Below are 26,418 nucleotides of genomic sequence, written 5' to 3'. Positions count from 1 at the left end.
ATCAGAGCTAGTTCAAGGTGGTTGTGAGCCACCATGTGGTTGCTGGGAATTGAACTCAGGACCTCTGGAAGAGCAGCCAGTACTCTTAACCTCTGAGCCATCTCTCCAGCCCCCCCAGCCAATGCTCTTAACTCCTATCTATCTCTCCAGCTCCTCAAATGAATAAATACATTTAAAAAATAAAGGTTTCTGAGACAAAGTCCTAAGTGTCCCCGGATAGCTTTAGAAACATTACGTAAGCCGGGCGTTGGTGGCGCACGCCTTTAATCCCAGCACTCGGGAGGCAGAGGCACGTGGATCTCTGTGAGTTCAAGGCCAGCCTAGTCTACAGAGCGAGTTCCAGGATAGGCTCAAAAACAATACAGAGAAACCCTGTCTCGAAAAACCAAAAAAAAAAAAAGAAAAAAGAAAAAAAAAAAAGAAACATTATGTAGCCAAAGATAGCCTTCAGCCACTGATTCTTTTTTTTTTTTTTTTTTTTTGGTTTTTTGAGACAGGGTTTCTCTGTGGCTTTGGAGGCTGTCCTGGAACTCGCTCTGTAGACGAGGCTGGCCTCGAACTCACAGAGATCCGCCTGCCTCTGCCTCCCGAGTGCTGGGATTAAAGGCGTGCGCCACCACCGCCCGGCTCAGCCACTGATTCTTCTGCCTCTGCTTCCCATGTCCTGGGATTCATTCATTACATGTGTAAATTGTATGTGTGTCTCTCCAGTCAGAGCATCCTGGCTAACAGGCAACTACTCTGTCAATTGGGCACCACATTCTGAACTAGTTTGTCTCTGAGACAATCTCACACTGTAGCCCATGCTGGCCTCGAGTTTTCCAAATCCTCTTGCCTCAGCCTTTTGAGAACCGAGATTATGGGCATTAGCTACTATGCTTAACGTCTTGTTCTTTTTAAATATTTAGTAAACTTGGGCTGGAGAGATGGCTCAGTGGTTAGGAGTTCGAATTGCTCTTCCAGAGAATCCAGCACCTACATCTAACAGTTCAAAACTGCCTATAATTCCAGGTCCAGGGGAACCAACGCCCTCTTCTGACCGCTATGAATACCTGCACTGACATGCACATACCCTGCTAGAGACAAATAATTTAAGGTAAATCTAAAAACAAGGAGAGAAGATTCGGTAAATTTAATACAAACTAGCTAAAACACCATGCTTCCCAATTCTGGCGCCCTAATTCTCCCGACTCTGTACCTGCCCCAAGCATAAATGACTTTTGTGCTCGTGTAGGGCAGCAGGAGGTTGCATTTTCAAGCTATGCTTGAAGAATCTAACTTCACAAAGCCTCACTGGAGTCCTCTGCCCAAAAGTGATACAATGTAAATAATGATACTTTCCTTAAACACCCAATACTAAATAAGACACAAATGTCTTCGGGTGAAGAGCAAGAAGGAGGCCTGAAAAAGGATAAGATGCGTAGAGGCCCAATAAACACGTGACAAGTTCCTAGTGCCACCCGACCCGAACTAAAAGGCGCACCCGGGGCTTTGCGGTCTCCGGCGAGTGCGGGCTAAGACTAGGAGCACACCGAAAGGCCCCGGTGTGCGAGGGCGGAGCCCATCAGAGTCTGGGAAGTGACGCAGGACGTGCGTGCGTACGTGTGTGCGTGCGGGCTCGCTCACGGCAGCGGCGGCGGAGCGGAGAGGCCAGAGCCGGAGACCGAGCTGGGATCGGGCCCCGGGCGGGGGCGGTGCGAGAGGCGCCGAGCGGATCCAGGGGGCGGGGACGGAGCCCGGGCGGGCGGGACTGGAGCAGAGCCCGGGAACGGGGCGGGAGGTCCCAGGGCCCCGGGTTGGGGGGTGGAACCGCACTTCGTCGCCGCGGGGGTGCCGGGACTCCGGCCGCAGTGCCGCCGCCATCACGGACTTCCTGTGGGACAAGCGCACGGGCCTCGCCGCCAGAACGGTGAGCGCGCGGGCTGACGGATCTTGGGGCCGCGGAAAGATGGCTACCACCAGACGGGCGGCGACGGGATGAGACGAAATTAGGAAGGAGTGTTGGGCTCTGGAAGCGGCAGAGTAGCGCGATAAGAGGGAGGGAGGAGGACCTGCCTCGCGGGAGCGGCGAGACCTGTAGTAAACTTGGAGGGAGCCGTAGAAGTGATGAGATAGGGACGGGAGCGCTTCCGTACGTGCAAAAGTTGGACTAAGGGTTTCATACGAACCGAGAAGTGTTACTTGAAGTGTACAGGAAGAGTTTGACTCTAGGGAATTATTCTGTGTTTTCTGCGTAAGAAAGGGGGAGGCAAGATTTAGAAGTTGAGAAAAGTTAGACTGGATTTGCTTTGCTAAGAAAGACCCGAGTGACAGTGTTGGTAGGGTCTCCGAAGTGAAATGGCAATTATGTTAATCAAGATTGAGTTACCTGGGCCAGTCTCGTGCTTCATCTTCTTGGTTTTCTGCCAGTCACTTTAGGCCAATGTACTGTAGGTCACCTTCCTTAATTTAAGAAGGTTGGGAGGAAGTGGCCCAGGATGGCAACCAGATGTTGGCGTTAAACCTGCAGACCTCATGTTCTCAGTCCTGGACCAAGGCTGTCCTTGAGACTCCTCTTACTCAGTTTGTCTTGTGCTTTTCCTGAATTATGACAGTGATTTCGCTCTGAGTTTTTCCTTTGACCGAAAAATTACTCATAAACCTTAACCAGCCCAGTTTTGTTTAATGGAGGCTCAGCTGTCAGCCAGGTAGTACTGATACTAGTTAAAAACTGGTTATTAGGCTGGGTTATAGTTCAGTTGATATGGCGGTGCTCACCTAGCAAGAATGAAGCCCCGGGTAAAGCCAGGCATGATGAGGCCGAGCCTATTCCTCCACTTGGAAGTAAAGGTGGGAGGATCAGACATTCAAGACCATCCTAGGTGACGTATCAAAACTGAGCACGGGGCTGGAGAGATGGCTCAGTGACTAAGAGTACTGGCTCCTCCTCCGGAGGAGGACCTGGGTTCAATTCCCAGCAGCCACATGGCAGCTCACAACTGTCTGTGACTCCAGTTCCTGGTGATTCGACACTCACACAGACATACATGCAAGCAAAACATCAATAAAGTAAATAATTTTTAAAAATTGAGGACAGCCTAGAATATGTTAAGTCGCACTTCCTACAAAAAGAAAACAAGCCAAGTGTGGTTGTGGAAGCCTTTCATCCCAGCACTCAGGAGGCAGAGACTAGAAAGATCTCTGAGTTCAAGTTCAGGTTTGTATAGCAAGTTCCAGGCCAGCCAGGGTTATATAAAATGACCTTGTCTCAAAACAACAACAACAAAAAGCCAGGCTATGGTAGTTCACACTTAATCTTAGCACTTGGGAGACAGAGGCAGGCAGAGTTCAAGACCAGCCTGGTCTACACAGAGTTCCAGGACAGCCAGAACTACAAAGAAACCCCATCTTGAAAAGTCAAAAATAGAAGGCAAATCTCAGTTATTTTCTACTTACTAAATACAGTGGTGGTGGGAATGTACAACTACCTTATGGTACTGTTTTACAACTTTGTCAGAAATTTGGTCAGATGTGCGAGAGACATTTATTTATAGGACCACACCCTGGTCCCTAGAACTTGCTAGTATCTGGTACTAGCTATTTGTAAGATCCTGGGAAACTGAATTCCTGCCCTTGTGGTACTCCGAATCTAGTAATGGGGGTTGTGTGTGTGATAAGATTTGCTGTTAATAACTAAAGCAGCCATGTAAACTGAAGCTTTATTTTGTTTGCTTGTGAAGAACTTGGGACGGCAGAGCTGCATAGCTTAGATTGCAGGAGAGATGAACTTTGGCAATATTTATCAGACACATTTGTCACCTCTCATGAACTGTGTGGCTCAGGCCTGATGGTCTTCATGGAGCCATGTTTGAGGGAGAGCAATTGAATTGGACTTTCTTGAGCTTTTAGCCAAAATTTGTAGGTGGCTGTATAGTCCGTAAAGGAAAATTTGTGAACACAAAGACTGAGGAATCTGTGTTAAAAGGCGTATAAGGCAGCTTCGCATCTTCATAAGCACACAGTCCCAGAGAGAGCTTCAAAAACTCAAGAGTGTTCCTACCATCTGCTTTTCCTCCCTTCCAGATGCCTCATCCACGAAGGTACCGTTCCTCAGAGCGTGGCAGCCGAGGGAGTTATCACGAACACTATCGGAGCCGAAAGCATAAACGAAGAAGAAGTCGGTCCTGGTCGAGTAGCAGCGACCGGACAAGGCGGCGGCGGAGGGAGGACAGCTATCATGTTCGGTCCCGAAGGTGAGGCCTCAGCAAGAGACTGACTCCAGGTCACTGGTTTTCTCATTCATTCAATAAATGGGCTAAGCAGCTGGCTGATGGTGACATGGGGCTAAGTATGTACTTCTGTGACAAAGCATGTACTTAACATAGCATGCATTTGTCCCTGGGTTCACTTCCTGGCATTACAAAAATGTTGGTGGTAGGTACCTATAACTCCCAGCACTTGGGATTAGGCAAGGAGGATTATGAGTCCAAGGATCATTTGGGCTTCGTACTGAGTTTGAGGCCAGCCTGGTCTATACAGTGAGACTCAAAGAAAAAAAGTATTTTTCTGAAAGGTGCTTTTGTAGAGGAAGTACTTAGGGGTGGAAGCTATGCCCCCCGGGCATTGTTGGAATGGATCTGGACCTGTGTAGTTAAGGGGAAACTTGCTTTTTTTTTCCCTTTAAATTTTATGTGTATGTGAGTTTTACCTGCATGTCTGTCTTGGATTACATGCACCCCTGTTACCCTCAGCGGTCAGAAGAGGGCATGGGACCCCTAGAACTGGAGGTGCAGATGGCTGTGAGCTGCCATGTGGGCCCTGGATCCTCTGAAAGAGCAGCCAGTGCTCCTAACCATTGTGCTGTCTCTCTAGTCCTTTGCTTTTGTTCCTGAGACAAGGTGTCACTGTATAGTTCTGGCTGGCCTAGAACTTTCTGTGGAGACCACAGGCACCGGCCTCCTCTGCTGGAGCACTTGGATTAGTGGTGTGTACCAGCATGCCTGACTCATGGACAGCCTCTTAAGAAAGGGAGGGACAAATGCAAATCAGTGGTGGAAATGTCCTCAGGTGGCAGACAGTACATGCCATGGACCAATAGCTGAAGAGAGCTCATGAACCACATGACAGTTAGGTCTGTGGGGCTTTAATAATTCAGTGGAATGGAGAGGAGTGGGTTGGATTGGAGCAAGGCTGCATTTCATTTGGAAACATTAGAGAGCAAACGGCTTCTTTGTTCCTTGTGTCATTGGGGGGGGGAGGAGCCCCCAGCAGAGAAGGTGCAGGTGCTTTCAGAGAAGGCTTGGTGATATGCAGGTGTGGGCAAGCACCCTCTGCCTCCTTGTGTTAGTCCCATGGTTCTTTTCCCTAATGTAGGACCGTGCTGCATGGTGTGACAGGGAATGTGGCCTGGCCTGACATTCCTAATGAATATTTGTTGTCCAACAGCAGCTATGATGATCATTCATCTGACCGGCGGGTATATGATCGTCGGTACTGTGGCAGCTACAGGCGCAATGACTACAGCCGAGAACGAGGAGAGGCCTACTATGACACTGACTTTCGCCATTCCTATGAGTACCATCGGGAGAACAGCAGTTACCGAAGCCAGCGCAGCAGCCGGAGGAAACATAGACGACGGAGAAGACATAGCCGCACGTTCAGCCGCTCATCTTCAGTGAGTGCCAGCCCGGGCCTTTCTCTCCCCATTCTTCTTGAGTCCCTCAGGGACCATGATAAATAAAAGTCCCTTGTTCTCAATCATGCTTTGGAGCATGAACATTGAAGTGGGCACTGAGTGTGCCTACCCTCTTGGAAGCTCTCCGACTTTTGAGGGACTCCAGGCCTGCTTTGGAGATAGAAGGGCATGGGACCTTTATGCCCTAAGTGATATGTTGGGTTTGTGTTGGGAGCAGCTGCTCTGCCTCGAGGCCTCCAGTTTTTGATGAGGACCTTGGTTTTGAAAGGCCGGTGTCTACCAAACCCTGGGCTCTGGCCCCTCAGCAGGAGAGTTCGGGTGGGGTGCAAGGGAAGACTTCGTCTGCCTAGAAGGGAGCTTTTTATAGCATGGGGTGTGGGTAACACTGGCAACATCATCACCTCTCTGCTCTGCCCGTGCCTCTCCCTGTCCTGATTTGGGTTTGGGGACTTGGGATTATGCGCCGCTCTCTCTTCTCACACCGATCCGCCTTACCGCATCTGACGTGTTCCCTTCCACTGTCCCCCATCATCGTCTGTCCCCCCCTGGCTGGGCGCCTGTGACCGGTGACCCCTCCACCACCCACCCCGTCTCCCTCCGGCCCCCGATCCGACACCTGGCTTGCTCCGACCCCCCCCACCCCCCGACAGCAGCACAGCAGCCGGAGAGCCAAGAGTGTAGAGGACGACGCTGAGGGCCACCTCATCTACCACGTCGGGGACTGGCTGCAAGAGCGATGTACAAGCCAAATCGTAACAATCCTATAGCCTGTAATGGTCCCATAGCCATCCTAACGTCCCATGCCAACCCAAGCCACGGCCTCTCGCCTTTTCTCAGTGGTGTTGCTCATCTGGGTGGTTTGAGTTGCTGTTGAGAATTGACCTGTTGTCCACTCCCAGCTCTCATGGCCCGTGGGTTAAAGGTGGTGGGAGTCACACAGGGGTTTTCTTCCCTTGCAGCCATCCATATCTGTTCCCCTTCCTTCATCTCCTCACCCCAGGCTGCTGTGCCCTGTTTTCTTCCAATTCATCTCATTCCCCCCCTTTTCTCCCTCCCTCTCCCCGACCCTGCTTTCTTTCGTTTCAGATGAAATTGTAAGCACCTTAGGAGAAGGGACCTTTGGCCGCGTGGTGCAGTGTGTGGACCATCGCAGGTAACTGCTGGCCTGCTGCTCCCTCCACATCTGTTAAGCGCAGAAGATTATGAGGGCATCAGATTTGTTTGCAGCTTAAACAGAATGAATGCCTTAGTGCTTACACTGATCCATTCTGTCTGAGATGTTCTTGAACCCAACAGAAGCCTCCCCTATTGACCTGCAGGGGTGGAGCAAGAGTTGCCCTGAAGATCATTAAGAATGTGGAGAAGTACAAGGAAGCAGCTCGACTAGAAATCAACGTGCTAGAGAAAATCAATGAGAAAGATCCTGACAACAAGAAGTAAGCAAAGGACTGTGAGGAGGCTAAGGGGCTCCACCCTCCAGAAGGAAGACTCCAGATGGGGCTAGGCAGGCAGGCAGGAGAATATAGAGTTTCTCATCCATTCAGTCTTTCCTTTTAAAGATACAGTTTTCCTGTGTGGTTCTTCCGGGCCTTGAACCTTTTTGCGGACAGGTTGGCCTTGAGCTCACAGAGACCCTCCTGAGCACTGAGATTAAAGGCCTGTGCCACCACACCCAGTCCATTCAACTTTTCTTTTTCTTTTAAGGATTTATCTATTTATTATGTACACAGTGTTCTGCCTTCATGTATTCCTGCAGGTCATAAGAGAGCACCAGACCTCATTACAGATGGTTGTGAGCCACCATGTGGTTGCTGGGAATCGAACTCAGGACCTCTGGAAGAGCAATCAGTGCTCTTAACCTCTGAGGCATCTCTCCAGCCCTCCATTCAACTTTTGATCCTATGAGTGCAGTAGACTAACCCTGACATTCTTTAACCCACTTGACTTGTTTATTATATGACATGCAGGTTGCTCTGCAATAAGGGAATGTACCTGGCATTGATGAGCATCACTATTGATGATGTAAGCCTATAATCCCAGCCACTTGGGAGCAGAGGAAAAGACAGATTGGAAGCACAAAGCCTGCCTGGGCCACAGAGCAAGCTCAAGGTGGCCTGAGCAATTTAGTAAGACCTTTTCTCACAAGTGAAAAGGTGCTGGAGGAGATGTAACTCGGGATGGAGTGCCAGCCAAGTGTCTTACAGAGCACTAAATTCAAACCCAGTACAACATGGACACACACTTGCTCAGGAAGCCGAGGCAGGACAGTCTGAAGCTTGAGACCAAGACTGCAGAGATGGCTCAGCAGCTAAGAGTGCATACTACCATTAGGTAGGATATGAGTATAGTTTCCAGCACCCACATAGGAGCTCACAATAGCTTTGCAGGGGCCAGGCAATGGTGGCACACAGCACTCGGGAGGCAGATGCTGCTGGGTCTCTGAGGTCAAGGCCTGGATGTACATAGTGAGTTATAACAGAACCGAGGCCATGCAGAGAAACCCTGTCTAGAAAAACAACAAATAGCTCTAGGGGAATCCAGCACCTCCAGCCTCCTCAGCAACCCGCAGTCACATGCACATAACTCACAAACATAATTAAAAATAAAATCTTAGCCGGGCGGTGGTGGTGCACGCCTTTAATCACAGCACTCGGGATTGGGACTAGGTCAGATTGGGCAACGGTGAGACCCAGACTTAATAAAAAGGTTATGTTGGTAGTTGAGAGTCCACATTGTTTGGAATTAGGTGCTAATAGCTCTTCAGCAAATAGTTGGGGGTGGGGTGCTCATTTGAGTTAGGGTCATATTACTTGGCCCGAGCTAGCCTTAAATTCATGGTGATCCTCCTGCCTCTAAGTTCCTGGGTGCTCTGATTGTTGGAGTCCACCACCACACCCTGCTTAACAGATTTTGTTTTCCTTGTTTTTTTTTTTTTTTTTTTTTTTTTTTTTGGTTTTTCGAGACAGGGTTTCTCTGTATTGTTTTGGAGGCTGTCCTGGAACTCACTCTGTAGACCAGGCTGGCCTCGAACTCACAGAGATCCGCCTGCCTCTGCCTCCCGAGGGCTGGGATTAAAGGCCTGCGCCACCAACGAACGCCCGGCTTGTTTTCCTTGTTTTGAGGTTGGGGATTGAACATGACCTCTTGCATGCCAGACAAGTGTTGTATGCCTGAATTACAGCCCAGGCCAGCCAATAGGTTTTTTTGTTTTTTGTTTCTTTTGTTTGTTTGTTTGGTTGGTTGTTGTTGTTTTGTTTAGTGTTTTTGTTTTTTGGTTTTTCGAGACAGAGTTTCTCTGTATTGTTTTGGAGGTTGTTCTGGAACTGCTCTGTAGACCAGGCTTGCCTGGAACTCACAGAGATCCACCTGCCTCTGCCTCCTGAGTGCTCGGACTAAAGGTGGGCGCCACCAACGCCCGGCCAACCAATAGGTTTTGAACTACTTAAACTGTTACAAAAATATGTTTGAGAATTTGCAGGTAGTGCTTTTTGGTACCTCCAAAAAGGCTATTCTCTTAACTGAATTTTGTTTTTTGTTTTTTGAGTTATGGGGTATCATGTAGCTCAGGCTAACCTTCTCAAACTCACTATGTAGTTGAGAATAACCTTGAGTTTATGATTCTCCTGCCTCCACCTCCCAAGTGCTGAAATTAAAGGTTCATGCCATTGTAACTTATATGTGATGCTGCAGATTGCACCTTGGGCCTTGTGCATGCTAAGTAGCCACTATACCAAGTGAGCTACATTCCTAGCCTTATTATTGATACTAACTGGTGTGTTTATACAACTGTGGAACCAACAACTGTGCGGCCCTTCCTTTTGGTGGGGTGGTGGGCTGTTGGGAGCTTATTGGACATCCAACTTCCCCTGTCTTTCCCCAGCCTCTGTGTCCAGATGTTTGACTGGTTTGACTACCATGGCCACATGTGTATCTCCTTTGAACTTCTGGGCCTTAGCACCTTCGATTTCCTCAAAGACAACAACTACCTGCCCTACCCCATCCACCAAGTGCGCCACATGGCCTTCCAGCTCTGCCAGGCCGTCAAGTGTGAGTGGGGTGGGTGAGGCGGACTCTGGGGCAGCCTTCCTTCCTTCCTTCCTTCCATCAGACCTCTGTCCTTGTGTGCTGGAAGCCCTTAGCCAGCCAGTGCACCTGCACACCTGTGGCTGTGCCGCCGTCTCCTGACTCCCCCGACTGATGTCTTCACCTCAGTGAGCTCCGTTGCTCTTCCTGCACGCCCACAGCACTTAGTGTCTTTTCCTCATCCCTTCTTTCCTGGAGCAGTGCTGGACAGCAGGCACAGACGCACAGACATACTCTTGCTGGAGTCTTAGGTGTGTGTAGTGAGGTACTCTTCATTCAGGCAGAGCAGATGGGAGAGCACTGAATCATTCTGCTTCGATGTGAGCTTCAGAATCTAGAGTCGTCGTCCTCTGCATTTTCACAGTGCTGCCATTTTAATGAATTGAGTTTGCAGAATGTCTGATAACTACATAGACCAGAGTGGAGACCAGACAAAAACTCCCACTGTGGCACACTGCTGCTTTTCTATCTGATGAACTATATGTGCGTTTTTTTATCGCTCAGGGTAGATCTTAGACCAGGCGTTTCATTTAGTTGCAGAGCAGAAAGTAGTCCCAGGAGAGTCTGGGTCTGCCTCCCCACCAGCTTTATCCTTGGTACTGCTGCCCGCTAGCACTAGCCACCTGGGTCAAGCCTGATCTAGCCTTCTCCCCTGCAGTCCTCCATGATAACAAGTTGACACATACGGACCTCAAACCTGAAAATATTCTGTTTGTGAATTCAGACTACGAACTCACCTACAACCTAGAGAAGGTAAGATGGACAGGGCCAGCCTCTGGCCAGAGGGGAAGGCGACTGGGCCGCGTGGCTTTTGGTTAGCACCTTGTGTTCTCTTACTAATGTTTCCCTGTTTGCCTCCAGCTGGGTAAAGCCAGTGTACACAATAAGGGAACAATTTAAGAAGTCTTAAATTGAAAGACAATTTGGAAAGTTTCTAACAGGGTGAAAATCTCCATGTTCCCTCTCTTAGATGTGCATTTCTGTGTGTTAGGGAAACAGCTTGCTTGGCAGCTTGAGGTCTCAGCACTAAAGGTCCTCTTCACCCTTCGCTACACATTACAGATTTCCAGAACAGTACACCAGACACTTGAGTCTAGTCTTCGGGTACTTAGAGACTTCCATATTATCCCATAATCATTTCTTAGTCTTCTTCCTTTCCTACTCTTAAGGTACTGGAAGAGATGGGTGTGGTGGCCCATGTCTGTAATCCCAGCACTTGGGAGGCTCTGAGGCAGGAGGATTGCTGCAGGTTTAAAGCCTGACTGGGATACATAGTGAAATCCTATTTTAAACAAACAACAAAATACCAGGAGCCAGATGTTCCTGGGTGTGGGACCAGGCTGCATTTTCTCAGACTCAAGCCCCTTAGCCTGGGAACCTCCGTCTGACAGATTCCTTCCCGCTGCTTTGCTCCTAGAAGCGAGATGAGCGCAGTGTGAAGAGCACGGCGGTGCGGGTGGTGGACTTCGGCAGCGCCACCTTTGACCACGAGCACCATAGCACTATTGTCTCCACTCGCCATTACCGAGCCCCAGAGGTCATTCTCGGTAAGGGAGCTCAGGGCTTCCCGGTGTGAGGTGATGTGAGGGTAGCGTGTCCTAAGCATCGTCATTCCCCTTGCTCCTCACTGCAGAGTTGGGCTGGTCACAGCCCTGTGACGTGTGGAGCATAGGCTGCATCATCTTTGAGTACTACGTGGGCTTCACCCTCTTCCAGGTAAGTAAGTGGCCATATTACTGGGCCACCTGGCATTCTTCTGATTGGTTTCTCGATCGGCTGAAAACGTACCCCTCAGTCCTCCACATTAGCCATCTACCAACTAGTCCCCAGCATTCCTTCCCGGTTTCATGCTTAGATCTATCTTTGTTTCCCAGACCCATGACAACAGAGAACATCTAGCCATGATGGAAAGGATCCTGGGTCCTATCCCTTCTCGGATGATCCGAAAGACAAGGTGAACCTTGAGCAGAAAGGGCTGCCCTTTTCTTTCCATGGGATTTGTCTGTTGTGTATCATCTTACCTCCCTAGCCCCCACTTTCACTTAGGTAAACAAGGGAAAGCATTTTATAAAAGGGGAACCTTCTGATGCAACAACCTCCCCTTCCCCTCTAGAAAACAGAAATATTTTTATCGGGGTCGTCTGGATTGGGATGAGAACACCTCAGCTGGGCGCTACGTCCGTGAGAACTGCAAACCACTACGGGTGAGCCCAGCCAGGGATACATATATATATATTTCCACAACCTAAAGGCTGCTTCCTTCTTAGGGTGGTTTGCCCCTGGAATGCATTTTATAAGCAGACGGTTGGGGGGGGACTGAAAGACGACAATATGATCAACAGTGGATAGAAAAGAATGCTCTCACAGAGGCAAGGAGGTTAGATAGCCTAACCTCGAGACGACCAGAGATCACAGCAAGTCCTGGATTCTTTAGGTCAGACAGAATAAAGTACCTTTGAAGAGCTTACGTTTTAATGTGGAGTAAAGATTCATGAAGTTGACAAGTAAAACTTCAAAGACTGTGAAGGCAATTGTGCTAGTAGGAAGGTGGGCCATGCTGTGGTTGTAGTAAGGTAGCATTCAAATTGTGTGCAAACCAAGCCTCGGTGCTGTTTTTCCAAAAGGGACAGGTAGGGCTTTAAAGGAGGCAGAGAGCTCAGCATGGTGGCACAGGCTTGTGATCCCAGCGCTTGGGGTACTGAGGCAGGAGAATATTGAGTTCAAAGTCAGCTGCAGTGCACAGTCCCAGAACCACCTGGGCTGCGTAGAGACCCTGACTGAGAGGAAAGAAAGGTGACACGAGTGTGTGAGGCGCCCTGCTCTACCTTATTCCTGCCTTCCACCAGCGGTATCTGACCTCAGAGGCAGAGGAACACCACCAGCTCTTCGATGTGATTGAAAATATGCTTGAGTATGAACCTGCTAAGCGGCTGACCTTAGGTGAAGCCCTTCAGCATCCTTTCTTCGCCTGCCTTCGGACTGAGCCACCCAACACCAAGTTGTGGGACTCCAGTCGGGATATCAGTCGGTGACAATCAGGCCTTGGACCCCCCTGCTTGTTGTGTAGCAGTGGGTGTCCAGTCCAGGACACTGGTGCTTTTTTATACAAGAGAACAGAGCCAGAAATCACCCCCTCTCCTGCCCCTGGCTCCTTTATACCTGTGAATATGTGACATAGTGTACATATGACAGATCTTGTACCTGTCACTGCAGCCCCTGCCTTGTACATACTGCTACTTACATGCTTCCAGCCTCGTCTGCCTCTTCTGTGGAGTTGGATGGGGGCAGAATGAGGTGACCAGGTGGTGTCTACCCCAGGTTTTATAAGGGATTTTGTACAGTCTTTGTGAAATAAAATGACATGCTTCATCTGACCCCCATCCCTGGAATTTGAGGTTCAAAGGTACTGGGGTAAAGGGGTAAAACGATTGATACCTATTTTGAATTTGAGTATGAAGGCAGAGCTTCTCTGCCCTGCTAATTTAGAGCCAGATTATGAGTTTAAATTGCACTTTGTGTTCGAAGGTACTGAAGATTAAAAAAGATGCAATCAGGTAGAACTTGTGTGATCTGGACTAGTTAGTGTTGGGAAACAGCTTTGACCCTGTAAATCACTGGATGTGTGACGGTAGCCCTGAGGCTGTCCCCACCCATACAGCCTGAAACCCATGTAGAAAACTCCCGCCACCGGCCAGTGCAAAAAATTCCCATCTGTACTGCTTTACACTAGTCTACCTGGGATAAGTAGTTCTTTCCTGCTAGGAGGTCACGTGGAGGAAGTGCAGCGGTAGGCTGCGGAGACTGGTTCAGAGTTGTCACGTGAGGTACTTCCCGCTTTAGGTTTTTTTTTTCTTTTTAACCAATGCGCAGGCGCAGTTCGCTACTGCTGCGGGAATCTTGGTGACTCTTCCGGTTGGTTCAGCTAATCGGAACACACAGAAGCGGGTGGCCCGAGTGCACCGGAGGGAGTTCTCAGGGCCGCTGCCGCCTTACTGCTGCGGCAGGGGCGTGGAGGGCAGGGGCGGCCGGGCTCAATTGCAAACATGGCTCAGAGCAGAGACGGCGGGAGCCCATTCCCCGACTCCGGCGAGCTTGACAATCCCTTCCAGGTGACTTGCGCCGGCCTCTTTTGGGCAGTCTTTTCCCCAGTTCTAAGGGGTCGGGCTACTATTCCCATTCGTGACATTTGACCCGGGGAAGGTACGTAGAGGTGATGGTAGCTCCAGACCATTGAGATTTGGGGCACTAATGGGGAGCGGGCACTGCTCCACTAATGAGTGGGTTCTAGCAGTGTAGGGTGAACTTGAAGGCAAATGTTGGAGACAACGGCGTGGCACCGAAGTCTCAGTACTTGGAGTCACGAGCAGTTTCAGGAAGTTCCTAGGAATTCCCGTAGCCCCGAGTGCCCGCTGAGCCAAGTCTCTGCTCTCAGGACCCAGCTGTGATCCAGCACCGACCCAGCCAGCAGTACGCCACGCTTGATGTCTACAACCCTTTTGAGAACCGAGAGGTGAGCAATTAGGAGCACAGAAGAGCAGGAAAGGGGGAGTGTGCCATAAACTGGGTCCGTGCACACTGGGTTTTGTTTTTGTTTTTGTTTAATGCAGAGAAGAGAATCGAGGTTGGGGCTAGTCAGGGTTGAGAAGCCGACTTAGGTGTGCGATTAGAGGGCAAACAATGAAGAAGAAACAAGTGAGTAGAGATTAAGGAGGGAGTCAACTGGTAAAGTGCCAGCTATCAAGTGCACTACCCTGTATTGATCCCCAGCCGAAGCACTACAGAAACGGAGTGTGATAGGTAACACAGCTGGGCAATCCTAGCACGTGAGAGGTACTGGCGGGAGTATTAGAAGTTCAGGTATCCTTGGGTAGTGGCAAGTTGGAGGCCAGGGTGCAGTGTGTGAGACCCGAGTTCAGTCCCCAAGAACGATGTGATGGAGGAAGAAAACAAGCTTCCACAAGGTACCCTCTGACCCCCACACTCACTCCATGATTCGAGAGAGCACAGACAGGAACGCACAATGAGTAGGTAAATTGATTTAAAAAAATAAGACGGGCCGGCGGTAGTGGCACACGACTTTAATCCCAGCACTGGGGAGGCAGAGGCAGAGGCAGGCAGATCTCTGAGTTTGAAACCAGCCTGGTCTACAAGAGCTAGTTCCAGGACAGCCTCCAAAGCCACAGAGAAACCCTGTCTCCTCAAAAAAATAAATAAATGAATGAATGAATAAAAAGTAAGACAGCCTGGCCTACAGAGGGAGTGCCAGAATAGGCTCCAATACTACACAGAGAAACCATGTCTCAAAAAACAAAGAAAAAAAATTAAAGACTTAAAGAGATGATACTGGGTAGATGCTTTAAGTGTTGCTGAAGCATCAGACATAAGAGGCTGTGGCCAGGATTGCTACAAGTTCTGATTAAGTTATCCAACTTAAATAAATTCACAGAAGAAGTAGCTTCCTATCTAGGAACGTGACACAGGGCTGTCAGTGCTTAGACTGAGGCATGAGGATTGCAAGTTCTAGGCCAGCCCAAATGTCTGTCTGTTATCTCAAAAACAAAGCAAACATCAAGGGGGCCCCTAACTTGTAGGGAGGAGCGCTGCTGATGTGACTGATGAGTTCTGGTTGCAGGTGGTATCAAGCAGACTAGCGCGTTAGCTGATCTCTAAGGCTTGTTTCCAACAGCCTCCCCCAGCCTATGAGCCTCCTGCCCCAGCTGCAGCCCCAGCCCCGTTGCCGCCTCCCACAGCTCCCTCTGTACAGTCCTCAAGAAAGCTCAGCCCCACAGAGCCCAAGAACTATGGCTCCTACAGCACTCAGGTAAGGGGTGTGCCGTTGGTAAGGACAGGAGCCAGTGCTGGGTCTGGAAATCACACCTTCCTATGCTCATGTCCCTTAGGCTTCTGCTGTGGCAGCCACTGCTGAGCTGCTCAAGAAGCAGGAGGAACTCAACCGGAAGGCGGAGGAGCTGGACCGCCGGGAGCGGGAACTGCAGCACGTTGCCCTGGGTGGCACAGGTAGTAAGTGGTTCCTGGTTAGGGTGAGAAAGAGTGCTGGACAGCTTGGAAGGAGCCACTAAAACATCTGAAGAACATGGGTTCATCAGTCAGATTGTTAAAGCTGAGTTATAATTATAGTTGGCACTGCTCCTCAGCCTTGGGTTCTTAAGCAGTTACATAATGGGTTGTTTGGTTTTTTTTTTTAAGATTTACTTACAATATTTTTATTTTACATGTGTGTTTTGCCTGCATGTTTATAAGTGAATCCATATGTGTGCAGTGTCCATGGAGACCAGAAGAGGGCAACTTACCCCTGACTCCCCGCTCCCTGTTGTTAACCCTCCTGTGGGTGCTGGAAACACCGCCCTGCGTCTGTGCCAGAGCAGCCTGTGCTTAAGCACAGAGCCATCTCTCCAGCCCTTGGGTGCTAATCTTAGGCATCCTGCCACTGAGCTACACCCCAAACATTTGGTACTTTATATTGAACACTTCAGCTTACTATTTTCTAAAGCATTCTTCTCATTTTACAAAAGGAGAAAATTGTGATGGTTGAATAAAATCGCCTATGTAGAGCTCTTGACATGAGCCTCAGATACTTCAAATAATAACTGTTTGCTTACCATTATTTTTCTGTTCTTTGTTTTGTCTTGGAAGGGTCTTGCTGTGTAGACCAGGCTGCACTGGAACTTTCTGTCCTCCTGCCTCAGCCTCCTCAGTGTGGGATTATAGGCAGCACTACCATGCCTACTATTTTCCACGTTTTGTTTCTTTGTACCTATAATTGAGGAGACGTAGGAATGGAGGGAGGGGAGTGTGTTCCTTCCTGATTCACTCGTTTTTTGAGGCATTCCTCCTGTTTTTTGCCTTACAGCTCGACAAAACAACTGGCCTCCCCTTCCATCTTTTTGCCCAGTTCAGCCTTGCTTTTTCCAGGACATCTCCATGGAGATCCCTCAAGAGTTCCAGAAGACAGTGTCCACCATGTACTACCTCTGGATGTGTGAGTGTGAGAAGTCTTTTTGGGAGGTGCTACAGATAAATCTGCTAAATGCCCTGGAACACACTCTTGAGAGCTTTAATGTTTCTTCAAGGACCCTTAGAGTTTCTCGTGTGTGTGTGTGTGTGTGTGTGTGTGTGTGTGTGTGTGTGTGTGTGTGTGTGTGTGTGAGTGTGGTGTGTATGTTCTTAGCCCACCTTCCCCTCTGCCACCATCCGTAAATGGATTCTGAATTTTTGCAAAGTCTCTTCAAGGAGATCATATCTGATCAGTGGGGTTGATTCTCCAGAGCGTGGGCCCCATCCTTTCATGCTGCTGCCTCATTGGAAAGGCATATGTGACAGGCTTCATTGCATTCCAGAAAGTTCCTTCATCCTGTCCTCTGCCCCTCAGGCAGCACTTTGGCTCTTCTCCTGAACTTCCTCGCCTGCCTGGCCAAGTTCTGTGTGGAGACCAGCAGTGGCTCAGGCTTCGGGCTGTCTATGCTTTGGCTCCTCCTCTTCACCCCCTGCTCCTTTGTCTGCTGGTATCGCCCAATGTATAAGGCTTTCCGGTAAGTGCTGGAGGGCGCCGCACGTCCCATAGCTGCTCCCCCAACCCTCATCTTCTAGTTCTCCCACACGTCTCTCTCTCTCTTTGCAGGAGTGACAGCTCATTCAATTTCTTCGTGTTTTTCTTCATTTTCTTCGTCCAGGATGTGTTCTTTGTCCTCCAGGCCATTGGCATCCCAGGGTGGGGCTTCAGGTGTGTGCGTTCCCGTTTATCCTCCCTCGCCTTGGTCTCCCACTCTGGGCAGTTCAGTTAGGAGGCAGAGTTGTCCAGCAAAAGGGCATGTGTGCATTCTCTGGAGAAGCTAATGTAACAAGAAGTCAGGATGCCTGGCCAGAGAGCCCAGAGAGCTCTAGACAGGCCGCAGCTGAAAGGAAGTCTTCCTGGGGGAGGCCATACCGCCGTGGTTGAAAGAAGGGGGCACCTTTGAAGGGATCATCCTCAAGTGAGAAGATCCTGTCCTGAGTGAGGGTGTGAGGAGAGTCGGGAGCTAATGCTTCAGAAACGAGTTACAAGTGTAAAGCGAATAGATGTGGTAGGGCTGGCTCATGGAATGCCACCACCTTGGCAGAGCAGTGACCACCGATGGGCATGGAGCGTGCCCGCAGCATGCCCAGTGAACACTGGGAAACAGCCCGCTCACCAACACCTCCTCCCCACAGTGGCTGGGTGTCTGCGATTGTGACGGTGAGCACCAACACCGCCGTCGCTGTGCTCATGCTGCTGGTTGCCCTGCTCTTCACTGGCGTGGCTGTGCTGGGAATTGTGATGCTGAAGCGGGTGAGGGCCTGGGTGGAAGTGGGGGTGGGGATCCTAAGTCCCTAGGGGCGCAGAGTGGAACGCTGAGAAGGAGCTCGGGAGGGCAAGTAGAGGGCCGGGTTCTCAACTAATGGACTTCCTTGGGTGGGTGAATTTATGTGTTTGCAGGGAGTGCCATCCCAGAAGGAAAGGCAAGAGCAGCATGCTGGAGGTGGTGGTGTCACTTGGGGTGAGCTGGAGGGCCTCGCCTGTGTTGTGATGTCGCTGCCATCTTCTTGCAGATTCACTCCTTGTACCGCCGAACAGGAGCCAGCTTTCAGAAAGCCCAGCAAGAATTTGCTGCCGGTGTCTTCTCCAACCCCGCAGTTCGAACTGCTGCCGCCAATGCAGCCGCCGGGGCTGCGGAAAATGCCTTCAGGACCCCATGACCTGACCGCCACTGGAATGTCCTGACCCTGCCACCTGTGGGAACTAAGATAGTCCCTGTCCCTGAAGTCACAGGGATTAAGAGACATCACTACTTACTGACTTCTATAGGGCTCTTAATTCCACAGCCATGACTCTAAAGCTGACTCAGAGGTGTGGGAGCCCACTGTGACTAGGTCATTACTTGCCTTTATTCCCCCATCTGGCCACATTGCTGCCGCCTCTCACATACCCCAAACCCAGTTTCCCTCTGCTGTGCCAAGGATGTCTCTTCCGTTATTTAAATTAAAAAAGAAAAAAAGTATAACTGAAACTCCCCATTTCCTGGATCTTTACTGGATGTAAACTTTTTGAAAGAGTGTTGAGAGGGTGACGAGTGGAAGCATGTCTGCAGGAGAGGTTTCGCTTGACACACTGGGTGGGGTGGTAGGAGCCCTGAGACACGGGGAGCACCTGCCCAGTCTGCTATCCCCTCCCATTAATGACATTAATGATGGGCAGTCAGCCTCTTCTGCTGAGAACTCTGCATCGTGGGGACCTGAAGCGTTGGGTAGGGCCGGAAATGGGCTCAGAAATGATACTTAACCAGCCAGGCTTCAGGGTGAGGCTGGGGTTGGAGGAGGGCCTCTCCCTATCTCCTCCCCTACCCAGGATTACTTTCGGACTACAGCTCCCAGGATGCACTGCACCAGCCACCACACCCCTTCTCCGCACCACACACCATCCCCCATCCCTGGCCTCTAGAGCCTGACTTGCTGCGGCTGGAGGAGCTAAGGGAGCTGAGCGTGGTGGGGAGGGGAGCGGGCCCCGCGACCCTGGAGACAGTTTCCGTGGCCTCTCCCCACCAGGCGGCCCTGGATCACCAAAGGCAGCTCTAGTCCCTGCATGCGAATCTTTCTCCTCTTCTGTAGACTTCTTTGCATCCCTCTCGCCTTTGCCCTCCCCACCCTGCCCTGGGCTCCGGAACGCTACTCTCTTCAGTCTGGGATCAGCCCTTCTCGGCACCCCTCTTCGTTAAGGAAATGCAATGAGCCAGTGCCTTCGCATCCTCATCGCTGCCGCGGGCACGGTACCCGTCTGGTGGTGGGGAGGGAGCTCCCCACTGCCCCTTCGTGACACCCCTCCTTTGGGCCTCCCTCCAGCTGGCATCCCTGGGCGATGTCCCAGAGGACCTAGCCAGGAGGTGGGCTTTACAGTGAGGGTGCTGGAAAGGATAAAGAACGGGGCCTTGGGCGCCTCTGAGATGCTCCCAAGTACCGAGGGGGACCGAGCGAGGTATGGGCAACCGGGCAGCAGGCATGATGCTCTCGCCTAGTGACTCCAGCCGCTCGCTCACCAGCCGGCCCAGTACCCGGGGCCTTACCCACCTCCGCCTCCACCGACCCTGGCTGCAGGCCCTGCTCACGTTGGGGCTAGCCCAGGTGCTCTTGGGCATCCTGGTGGTAACCTTCAGCATGGTGGCCTCCTCTGTCACCACCACCGAGAGCATCAAGAGGTCCTGCCCGTCTTGGGCTGGGTTCTCGGTGAGTTGGGTAAAGAGTGCTCAGTGGTGGGGTGGGAGAAACTTCTCAGGCCCCACCCCTCCTCACCTGCAAGCCCACATGCTTGTCTTTTCCTTCCTCTCCCAGTCCTCTCCCTCCTCCAGGGCTGGGTGCATCCTGTGGCGAGGGGCTCACTAAGGTGCTTCCCCTGCCAGGCTGAGCCTGTGCCCACTCTGTCCCTAGCTGGCGTTCTCCGGGTTGGTTGGCATTGTGTCCTGGAAGCGTCCATTCACTCTAGTGGTAGGTGCCAAAGCCCAATACCCACTGGGAGGCAGGTGCCCAACACCAGAGGGGATATACCCTTTATGCCCTCAGGAAGGGACTTGGCTTTCCAGTTGGTGCCAGGCTGGCAGGAAGTGTCTGTTAGGAGAAGAGGGTGGCTCATTCCGTGGAAGAGGAGTGCGGGTGCCGGCCCCAGCCCTGAGGTGACACCCTCTCTCCCCCAGATCTCCTTTTTCTCCTTGCTCTCGGTGCTCTGTGTCATGCTCAGCATGGCTGGCTCTGTTCTCTCCTGTAAGAATGCCCAGCTGGCTCGGGACTTCCGAGAATGTTCCATGGTGAGATGTAAGGGGGCAGATGTGAAAAGAAGTGGTGAGGGGAGGTGTGAGGGACCCTGAGTTTGCTCTGACCGCGCTGCCTTGCCCTTTCCACTCCACACAGGAAGGCAAGGTCTGTGTGTGCTGCCCCCCTATCCCTCTCCACAGGCCCTGTCCAGAGTGGGGCCAGGAACTGAAAGTTGCCCTTAACTCCACCTGTGACGAAGCCCGAGGGGCCCTCAAGGTGAACACGCCCTCCCCAGCCCCTTCCTCCTACACTATCATCCGGTTCTCCCTCCCCATGGCCCCCCTCCTGGGGTTCCCAAAGGCTCACATATGTGGGGTCTGCCCCTCCCAGGCCGTGGACTCCTCTCCTTTATCCTTCCTTCTCCAGAACCTGCTCTTCAGTGTCTGTGGGCTTACCATTTGTGCTGCAATAATCTGTACCCTCTCCGCTATTGTCTGCTGTGTCCAGATCTTCTCCCTGGATCTGGTGCATATGGTGAGAGAGACAAGACCAAGCAGACAGGGCGGGTGGGGGCGCGGAGTCTGTGCTGCGGTTGGGCTCGCAAATAAAGCTACAGGCTGGGTTTTGAGCTTGGGGTTCTGGGTCACCTGAGGATATTTATTACAGGGATGTTGAGGGCCAAAGGGAGTAAGGAAGACTGGACGGGGTGAAATCAGGAGGGTCCTAGATGGGAGTAGGGATACAGGACGGGTAGTCCTGTGGTGACTGGAAACAGGTGATAAGTGCAGACAGATGTGAAACTAAAACAGGTTTATGAGCGAGTGGATAAGGCTAGAGGTACCGAGGAGGCACAGGTCGAAGAGGGAACTGGGTGTGGTTCAGAAGGGCTGGAACTGGATCTTCTTGGAGGAGGTGGGACCATAAAAATAGTGGAAAGGAAAGAAATTTGAAACCAGGCTTGCTCCCCAGCAGCTGGCCCCTGAACGCTCAGTCTCGGGCCCCCTGGGGCCCCTGGCTTGTACCTCATCGCCTCCAGCTCCTCTCCTCCACACCATGCTGGACTTGGAGGAGTTTGTCCCACCTGTGCCCCCCCCACCCTACTACCCTCCAGAGTACACCTGCAGCTCAGAGACTGATGCGCAAAGGTAAGGCGGGGCCAGGTCCTGCGGGGGGGCCTGGGAAGGGGCCTGGGGAGGGGCCAGGTCCTGCGGGGGCCTGGGGAGGGGCCACGTCCTGCGGGGGGGCCTGGGGAGGGGCCACGTCCTGCGGGGGGGCCTGGGGAGGGGCCAGGTCCTGCGGGGGGGGCCTGGGGAGGGGCCAGGTCCTGCGGGGGGGACTTGGGCTGGGCGGGGACTGGTGGGGAGGTGTAGCTGTGGAGGAGGGGGGGCTGCTTGCCAGGCCCTGACCTTCCCCCTCATCCTGCCAGCATCACATACAACGGCTCCATGGATAGCCCAGTGCCCCTGTACCCTACTGATTGCCCTCCCTCTTACGAGGCCGTCATGGGGCTACGAAGAGACAGCCAGGTGAGGAGAAGGCTTGGTGAGGCTGGGAGCAGCGGATAGAGCCTGGAAAGCTGCTTGATAAGGATACGACTGTTCTCATGCCCTCTGTAGCACACCCACTGCCATCTTTGATGTGCCCTAGAGCTGCTGAGGTGGGTGGGAGACAAGCTAGTATTTCTCTATTAAAGATGTGCTGCTGAGTGCGATGGGGCACTCCTGTAATCCCAGCACCGGGAAGGCGGAAGCAGCAAGCGCCACAAGATCAGGGGCAACCTGGTCTACATGGAGAGGTCTAGGCCAGCCAGGCTTCAGTGACCTGTCTCAAAAGATAAAGACACAGAAACTAACGCCTCATAAGTGACCTACACAAAGGCAACTGTAGTGTCATGTGCCTATAAGCACAGCACTTGGGAAGTAGAGGCAGCAGGATTAGGAATTCAAAGGCTCAAAGGTTAAAAGCACTGGGTGCTCTTCCAGAGGTCCTGAGTTCAACTCCCAGCAACCACATGTTGGCTCATAACCACCTCTAATGAGATCTGATGCCCTCTTCTGGCCTGTAGGAACACGTGCAGACAGCACTGTATACATAATAAATAAATAAACTTTAAAAAAAAAAGGAATTCAAAGGCTAGCCTAGGCTGCTCAGTAAACCCTGTCTCAGAAACAAAAGCAAAACCCAGATAACTCACACAGAGTGACAAAGCTGCCCTGGAATCTCTAGTCCCCAGAGCTCTTCCCAGTGCATAGGAATGGTCATGTCAGTGTGATCCGCCAGACTTCTGACCCTGTATCTTCTGCAGGCCACTCTGTTTGATCCTCAGCTTCACGATGGCTCCTGTGTCTGTGAGCGGGTGGCCTCCATCGTAGATGGTGAGCGCAGTGGGGCCTGAGGGCCAGGGCAGGGTGGGGCCGTGAGGAGGGAAAAACAAGGCTGAAGTCAGCCGGTGGTTTGGAGTTGAGGACTGTGGCTTCTTAGAACCCTGGCCTATCTGTCTCCTTGAAGACAAAGCTGGAGTCAGATTGGCGCATGAAGAGCAGCTGCCCTCCTGCAATCCTACCTAGCGCTCCCTTGCCACCCACAGTGTCCATGGACAGCGGGTCCCTGGTGTTGTCAGCCATTGGCGACCTCCCTGGGGGCTCCAGCCCATCAGAAGACTCTTGCCTGCTGGAACTCCAGGGCTCTGTGCGCTCTGTGGATTATGTGCTCTTCCGCTCCATCCAGCGAAGCCGAGCAGGCTACTGCCTTAGCCTGGACTGCGGCCTGCGGGGCCCCTTTGAAGACAGCCCCTTGCCACGGCGACCCCCGCGGGCTGCCCGCTCCTATTCCTGCTCAGCCCCTGAAGCCCCACCCCCACTGGGTGCCCCCACAGCCGCTCGCAGTTGCCACCGGTTGGAGGGCTGGCCTCCCTGGGTGGGGCCTTGCTTCCCCGAGCTGAGGCGGCGGGTCCCCAGAGGAGGCAGCCGCTCAGCTGCACCCCCTCCTGCCCGAGCCCCCACTCGACGCTTCAGCGATAGCTCAGGTTCCCTCACCCCACCCGGGCACCGGCCTCCTCGCCGGACACCCCCTCCACCGCTGCTGCTGCCGAGGTCTCACAGCGACCCAGGCATCACCACCTCCAGCGACACTGGTGAGCCACACCCTCATCTGGTGCAGGGACGGGTAACCACTAGCTTTGGGACTCTGCAAGATTCCTGACAGGGAAGAAGGTGAAGTTAGTTACTCCTGTCTGAGTGCTCACCTCTGAGGGACAGAGGCTTCATGGCTAACCAGAAGGACGTGGTTCTTGATGCCTGGGCTACATAACCACCCAGTTATACAAACAGATCAACCAGAAGTCTCTGCAAGTTACTGAGAAAAGATAGAAAGCAAGATAGCTCACAGCCACACAGGAAGTCCCCATCTGGGGACAGAGCTGGGAGGCTGCAGCAGTGAGATCCCTTCTTCCTACATTATACCATGTAGTTGTGGGCAGAGATGACCCCTTGAATGGGGATGGAGCTTGAGAACCAGGAAAACCCCATTGAGCTTGGGCTCTAGCAGGACGGCGGACAGTGGGGGGAGGTGTGTGTGTTCATATAGAACTCACACTGTCCTTTTTTCTTTCCCCAGCTGACTTCAGGGACCTTTATACCAAAGTGCTTGAGGAAGAAGCTGCCTCTATCTCCTCTGCAGACACAGGTCAGGCGGTGGTGGACAGCTAGAGGGTGTGGGGCCACTGTGTGGCGCGCGCGCGCGCGCGCACACACACACACACACACACACACACACACACACACACACACACACACACACACACCCTCTCTCTGCAGGGCTCTGCTCCGAAGCCTGCCTTTTCCGCCTAGCCCGCTGCCCTTCGCCCAAGTTGCTGCGTGCCCGCTCCGCTGAGAAACGCCGCCCAGTGCCCACCTTCCAGAAGGTTCCCCTGCCTTCAGGTCCTGCACCCGCCCACTCTCTAGGGGACCTGAAAGGAAGCTGGCCAGGCCGAGGCCTGGTCACTCGTTTCCTTCAGCTGTCCAGGAAGTCCCCAGATCCCACAGGGACTGCAGCCCATGGACATAAGCAGGTGAGCATTAGCGGTGCCAAGAAGCATCACTAGGAAAGCCTGGCGCTTTAGGTTGGCCCATGCCAATGCCCTCTCCTGTGTCCCCTTCCAGGTGCGCAGGAGCCCATGGGGACGACCAGGTCGGGAGAGCCTCCACCTTCGCAGCTGTGGTGATTTGAGTTCTGGCGCCTCTCTAAGGCGACTCCTGTCTAGCCGCAGGCTGGAGCATGGAGTACGCCCACACAGCCTCAGCCTCAATGGAGGCAGCCGAGAGACCGGGCTCTGATTGGGCTTGTACCAAAGAACAGATCCAGATGAATGCTGCTGCCACAAGCCTCGGCTGGTCGGGACCTGCAGCCCTGTGTACTGGCTGGCTCAAAAGAAACCCGCTGCATACCCTCACAAGGCGTTCCTTTCCTGCCTGCCTTTGGGGGCTCCTGCTGCTTGCCTCTGTCCCTCTGGATGGGAGAGCTTCTGACCTGTGCTGCTTGGGTGTTCAAGCTGTGGGAGGAGACGCCCCCTGCTTCCAGCATTGATGGAGGGAAATGAGTAAACTCCCCCCAGCATGAGAGTGCCTCTTTCTGATATTTAATGGCACTGTATGGGGACAAACGGCTGAGTCTTTGAGACCAGGTTGATTTGTGCCTTGCCCTGTGGTGAGGCAGGCAAGAAAAGACAGGAATTTAGGTGGCTCTTGAGCTCCGCCGCCTCTAGCTGCATGACCTCGGCCAAGTTACTTAACCTTAATTGCCTGGCCTGTGAAACATTGTGAACGTGAATGTTTGTAACACTGAGTAAGCCTTCAATAAATTTCAGTTCCTCCCTTCTCTTTTGGACTGTTCTGTTGGTGTGTAAGCAGAGTTGATTAAAGGCATTCCTAACAGTTTTTTGTTTGACTTAGGCAGGGTTTCTCTACATAGCCCTGGCTGTCCTGAAACTCACTATGCAAACCAGACTGACCTCACTGGGATCCGCTTGCCTCTGCCTCCCAAGTGCTGGCATGTGCCATCGTGCCTAGCTTTTTAACATAGATCTTTTGGGGGGGTGAGACAGGGTTTCTCTGTGGCTTTGGAGGCTGTCCTGTAGACCAGTTTAGCATAGATCTTAAGCACAGAAGTTAATACAGGGATTTTTAGAGGAGTGAGATAGGGGCTGGAGAGATTCCTCAGTGGTTAAGGGCACTGGCTGGTTTTGTAATAGACCAGGATTCAATTCCTAGCACCTGCAATTATCAGCTAATCACTGTCTGGGACTCCATTCTTAGGGGGGTTTTGCTTTTTGAGGGGGTGTTGGTTGTTTTGAGAAACCGGTCTCATGTCACCCAGAAGGATCTCAAAGTTACTGTGTGGCTAAAGACGACTTTGAATTTTTGTTTATTTTTTTGTAGAATGGTGTGTGTTTATGTGTGTGTGTGTGCACGCACCAATGGTATACAGGTATGTGCACCACAGCATGTACAGAGTCAGAGGACAGTTCTGTGAAGTCAGCTGCTTCCTTCCACTCTTCCATGGGTGGCTCTGGGAACCCTAGCCCAGGTCACCAGGTGTGCACAGCAAGTTGACTCACTGAGCCATCTTAACAGCACGGTGAACTTTGCATGTCTGTGTTCTGGTGTGAGACCGCACGAGCAATGGTTGGTACGTGCGCCAGAGCACGTGTGGGAAAGTTAGAGGGTAGTGTCAGGCCTGGCCGTGCACCTTGTTTGAGACAGGGTCCCTAGTTTTCTCACTGCGTCTTCAAGGCTAGCTAGGCCTCAGCTTCTGGGTGTTCTGATTCTACCACAGAAGTAACTGGGATTATTGTCTTTTGACTTTATGTGGGCTGGGGACAAGTGAGC

The 26,418-nt window shown here is 52.0% G+C and overlaps 3 protein-coding genes across 14 annotated transcripts; all 3 read left to right on the top strand.

Moving 5' to 3' along the window:
- Positions 1-1,736: 1,736 nt before the first annotated feature.
- Positions 1,737-13,131, top strand: Clk2 (CDC like kinase 2). Of its 4 annotated transcripts, none has more exons than XM_021233096.2 (13): positions 1,737-1,909; positions 4,063-4,232; positions 5,428-5,653; positions 6,328-6,412; positions 6,761-6,827; positions 6,994-7,110; positions 9,555-9,721; positions 10,416-10,510; positions 11,175-11,304; positions 11,391-11,473; positions 11,632-11,711; positions 11,871-11,961; positions 12,604-13,131. In XM_021233096.2, the coding sequence occupies exons 2-13, from the start codon at positions 4,063-4,065 to the stop codon at positions 12,787-12,789; spliced, it is 1,497 nt and encodes a 498-aa protein (XP_021088755.1). In that variant the 5' UTR covers positions 1,737-1,909; the 3' UTR covers positions 12,790-13,131. The 4 variants fall into 4 exon arrangements, with proteins under 4 accessions (XP_021088755.1, XP_021088754.1, XP_021088753.1 ...); XM_021233095.2 differs by having other exon boundaries at positions 1,738-1,909; positions 6,325-6,412; XM_021233094.2 differs by having other exon boundaries at positions 1,740-1,909; positions 5,425-5,653.
- A 506-nt stretch (positions 13,132-13,637) lies between these two features.
- On the top strand, positions 13,638-18,801 carry Scamp3 (secretory carrier membrane protein 3). 2 transcript variants are annotated; one of them, XM_005080147.4, is made up of 9 exons: positions 13,638-13,866; positions 14,190-14,267; positions 15,444-15,578; positions 15,658-15,778; positions 16,629-16,757; positions 17,148-17,307; positions 17,397-17,498; positions 17,966-18,083; positions 18,344-18,801. In XM_005080147.4, exons 1-9 carry the CDS (start codon positions 13,801-13,803, stop codon positions 18,488-18,490), a joined length of 1,056 nt encoding a protein of 351 aa, XP_005080204.1. In that variant the 5' UTR covers positions 13,638-13,800; the 3' UTR covers positions 18,491-18,801. The 2 variants fall into 2 exon arrangements, with proteins under 2 accessions (XP_005080204.1, XP_012976083.1); XM_013120629.3 differs by having other exon boundaries at positions 13,642-13,866; positions 15,658-15,775.
- A 397-nt stretch (positions 18,802-19,198) lies between these two features.
- Fam189b (family with sequence similarity 189 member B) lies at positions 19,199-25,408 on the top strand. 8 transcript variants are annotated; one of them, XM_021233093.2, is made up of 12 exons: positions 19,200-20,011; positions 20,213-20,269; positions 20,476-20,586; positions 20,690-20,809; positions 20,924-21,067; positions 21,503-21,678; positions 21,960-22,059; positions 22,839-22,908; positions 23,121-23,666; positions 24,149-24,217; positions 24,349-24,602; positions 24,694-25,408. In XM_021233093.2, the coding sequence occupies exons 1-12, from the start codon at positions 19,766-19,768 to the stop codon at positions 24,865-24,867; spliced, it is 2,067 nt and encodes a 688-aa protein (XP_021088752.1). In that variant the 5' UTR covers positions 19,200-19,765; the 3' UTR covers positions 24,868-25,408. The 8 variants fall into 8 exon arrangements, with proteins under 8 accessions (XP_021088750.1, XP_021088749.1, XP_021088751.1 ...); XM_005080150.4 differs by having other exon boundaries at positions 19,201-20,011; positions 20,960-21,067; positions 21,506-21,678; XM_005080149.4 differs by having other exon boundaries at positions 19,201-20,011; positions 20,960-21,067.
- Positions 25,409-26,418: the final 1,010 nt, after the last annotated feature.

The sequence above is a fragment of the Mesocricetus auratus genome, unplaced genomic scaffold, assembly GCF_017639785.1.
Source record: "Mesocricetus auratus isolate SY011 unplaced genomic scaffold, BCM_Maur_2.0 Super-Scaffold_100009, whole genome shotgun sequence".
Taxonomy (NCBI): Eukaryota; Metazoa; Chordata; class Mammalia; order Rodentia; family Cricetidae; genus Mesocricetus; species Mesocricetus auratus.
The sequence above is the reverse complement of the archived record's forward strand: the minus strand, read 5'-3'. Positions and strand labels throughout refer to the sequence as shown.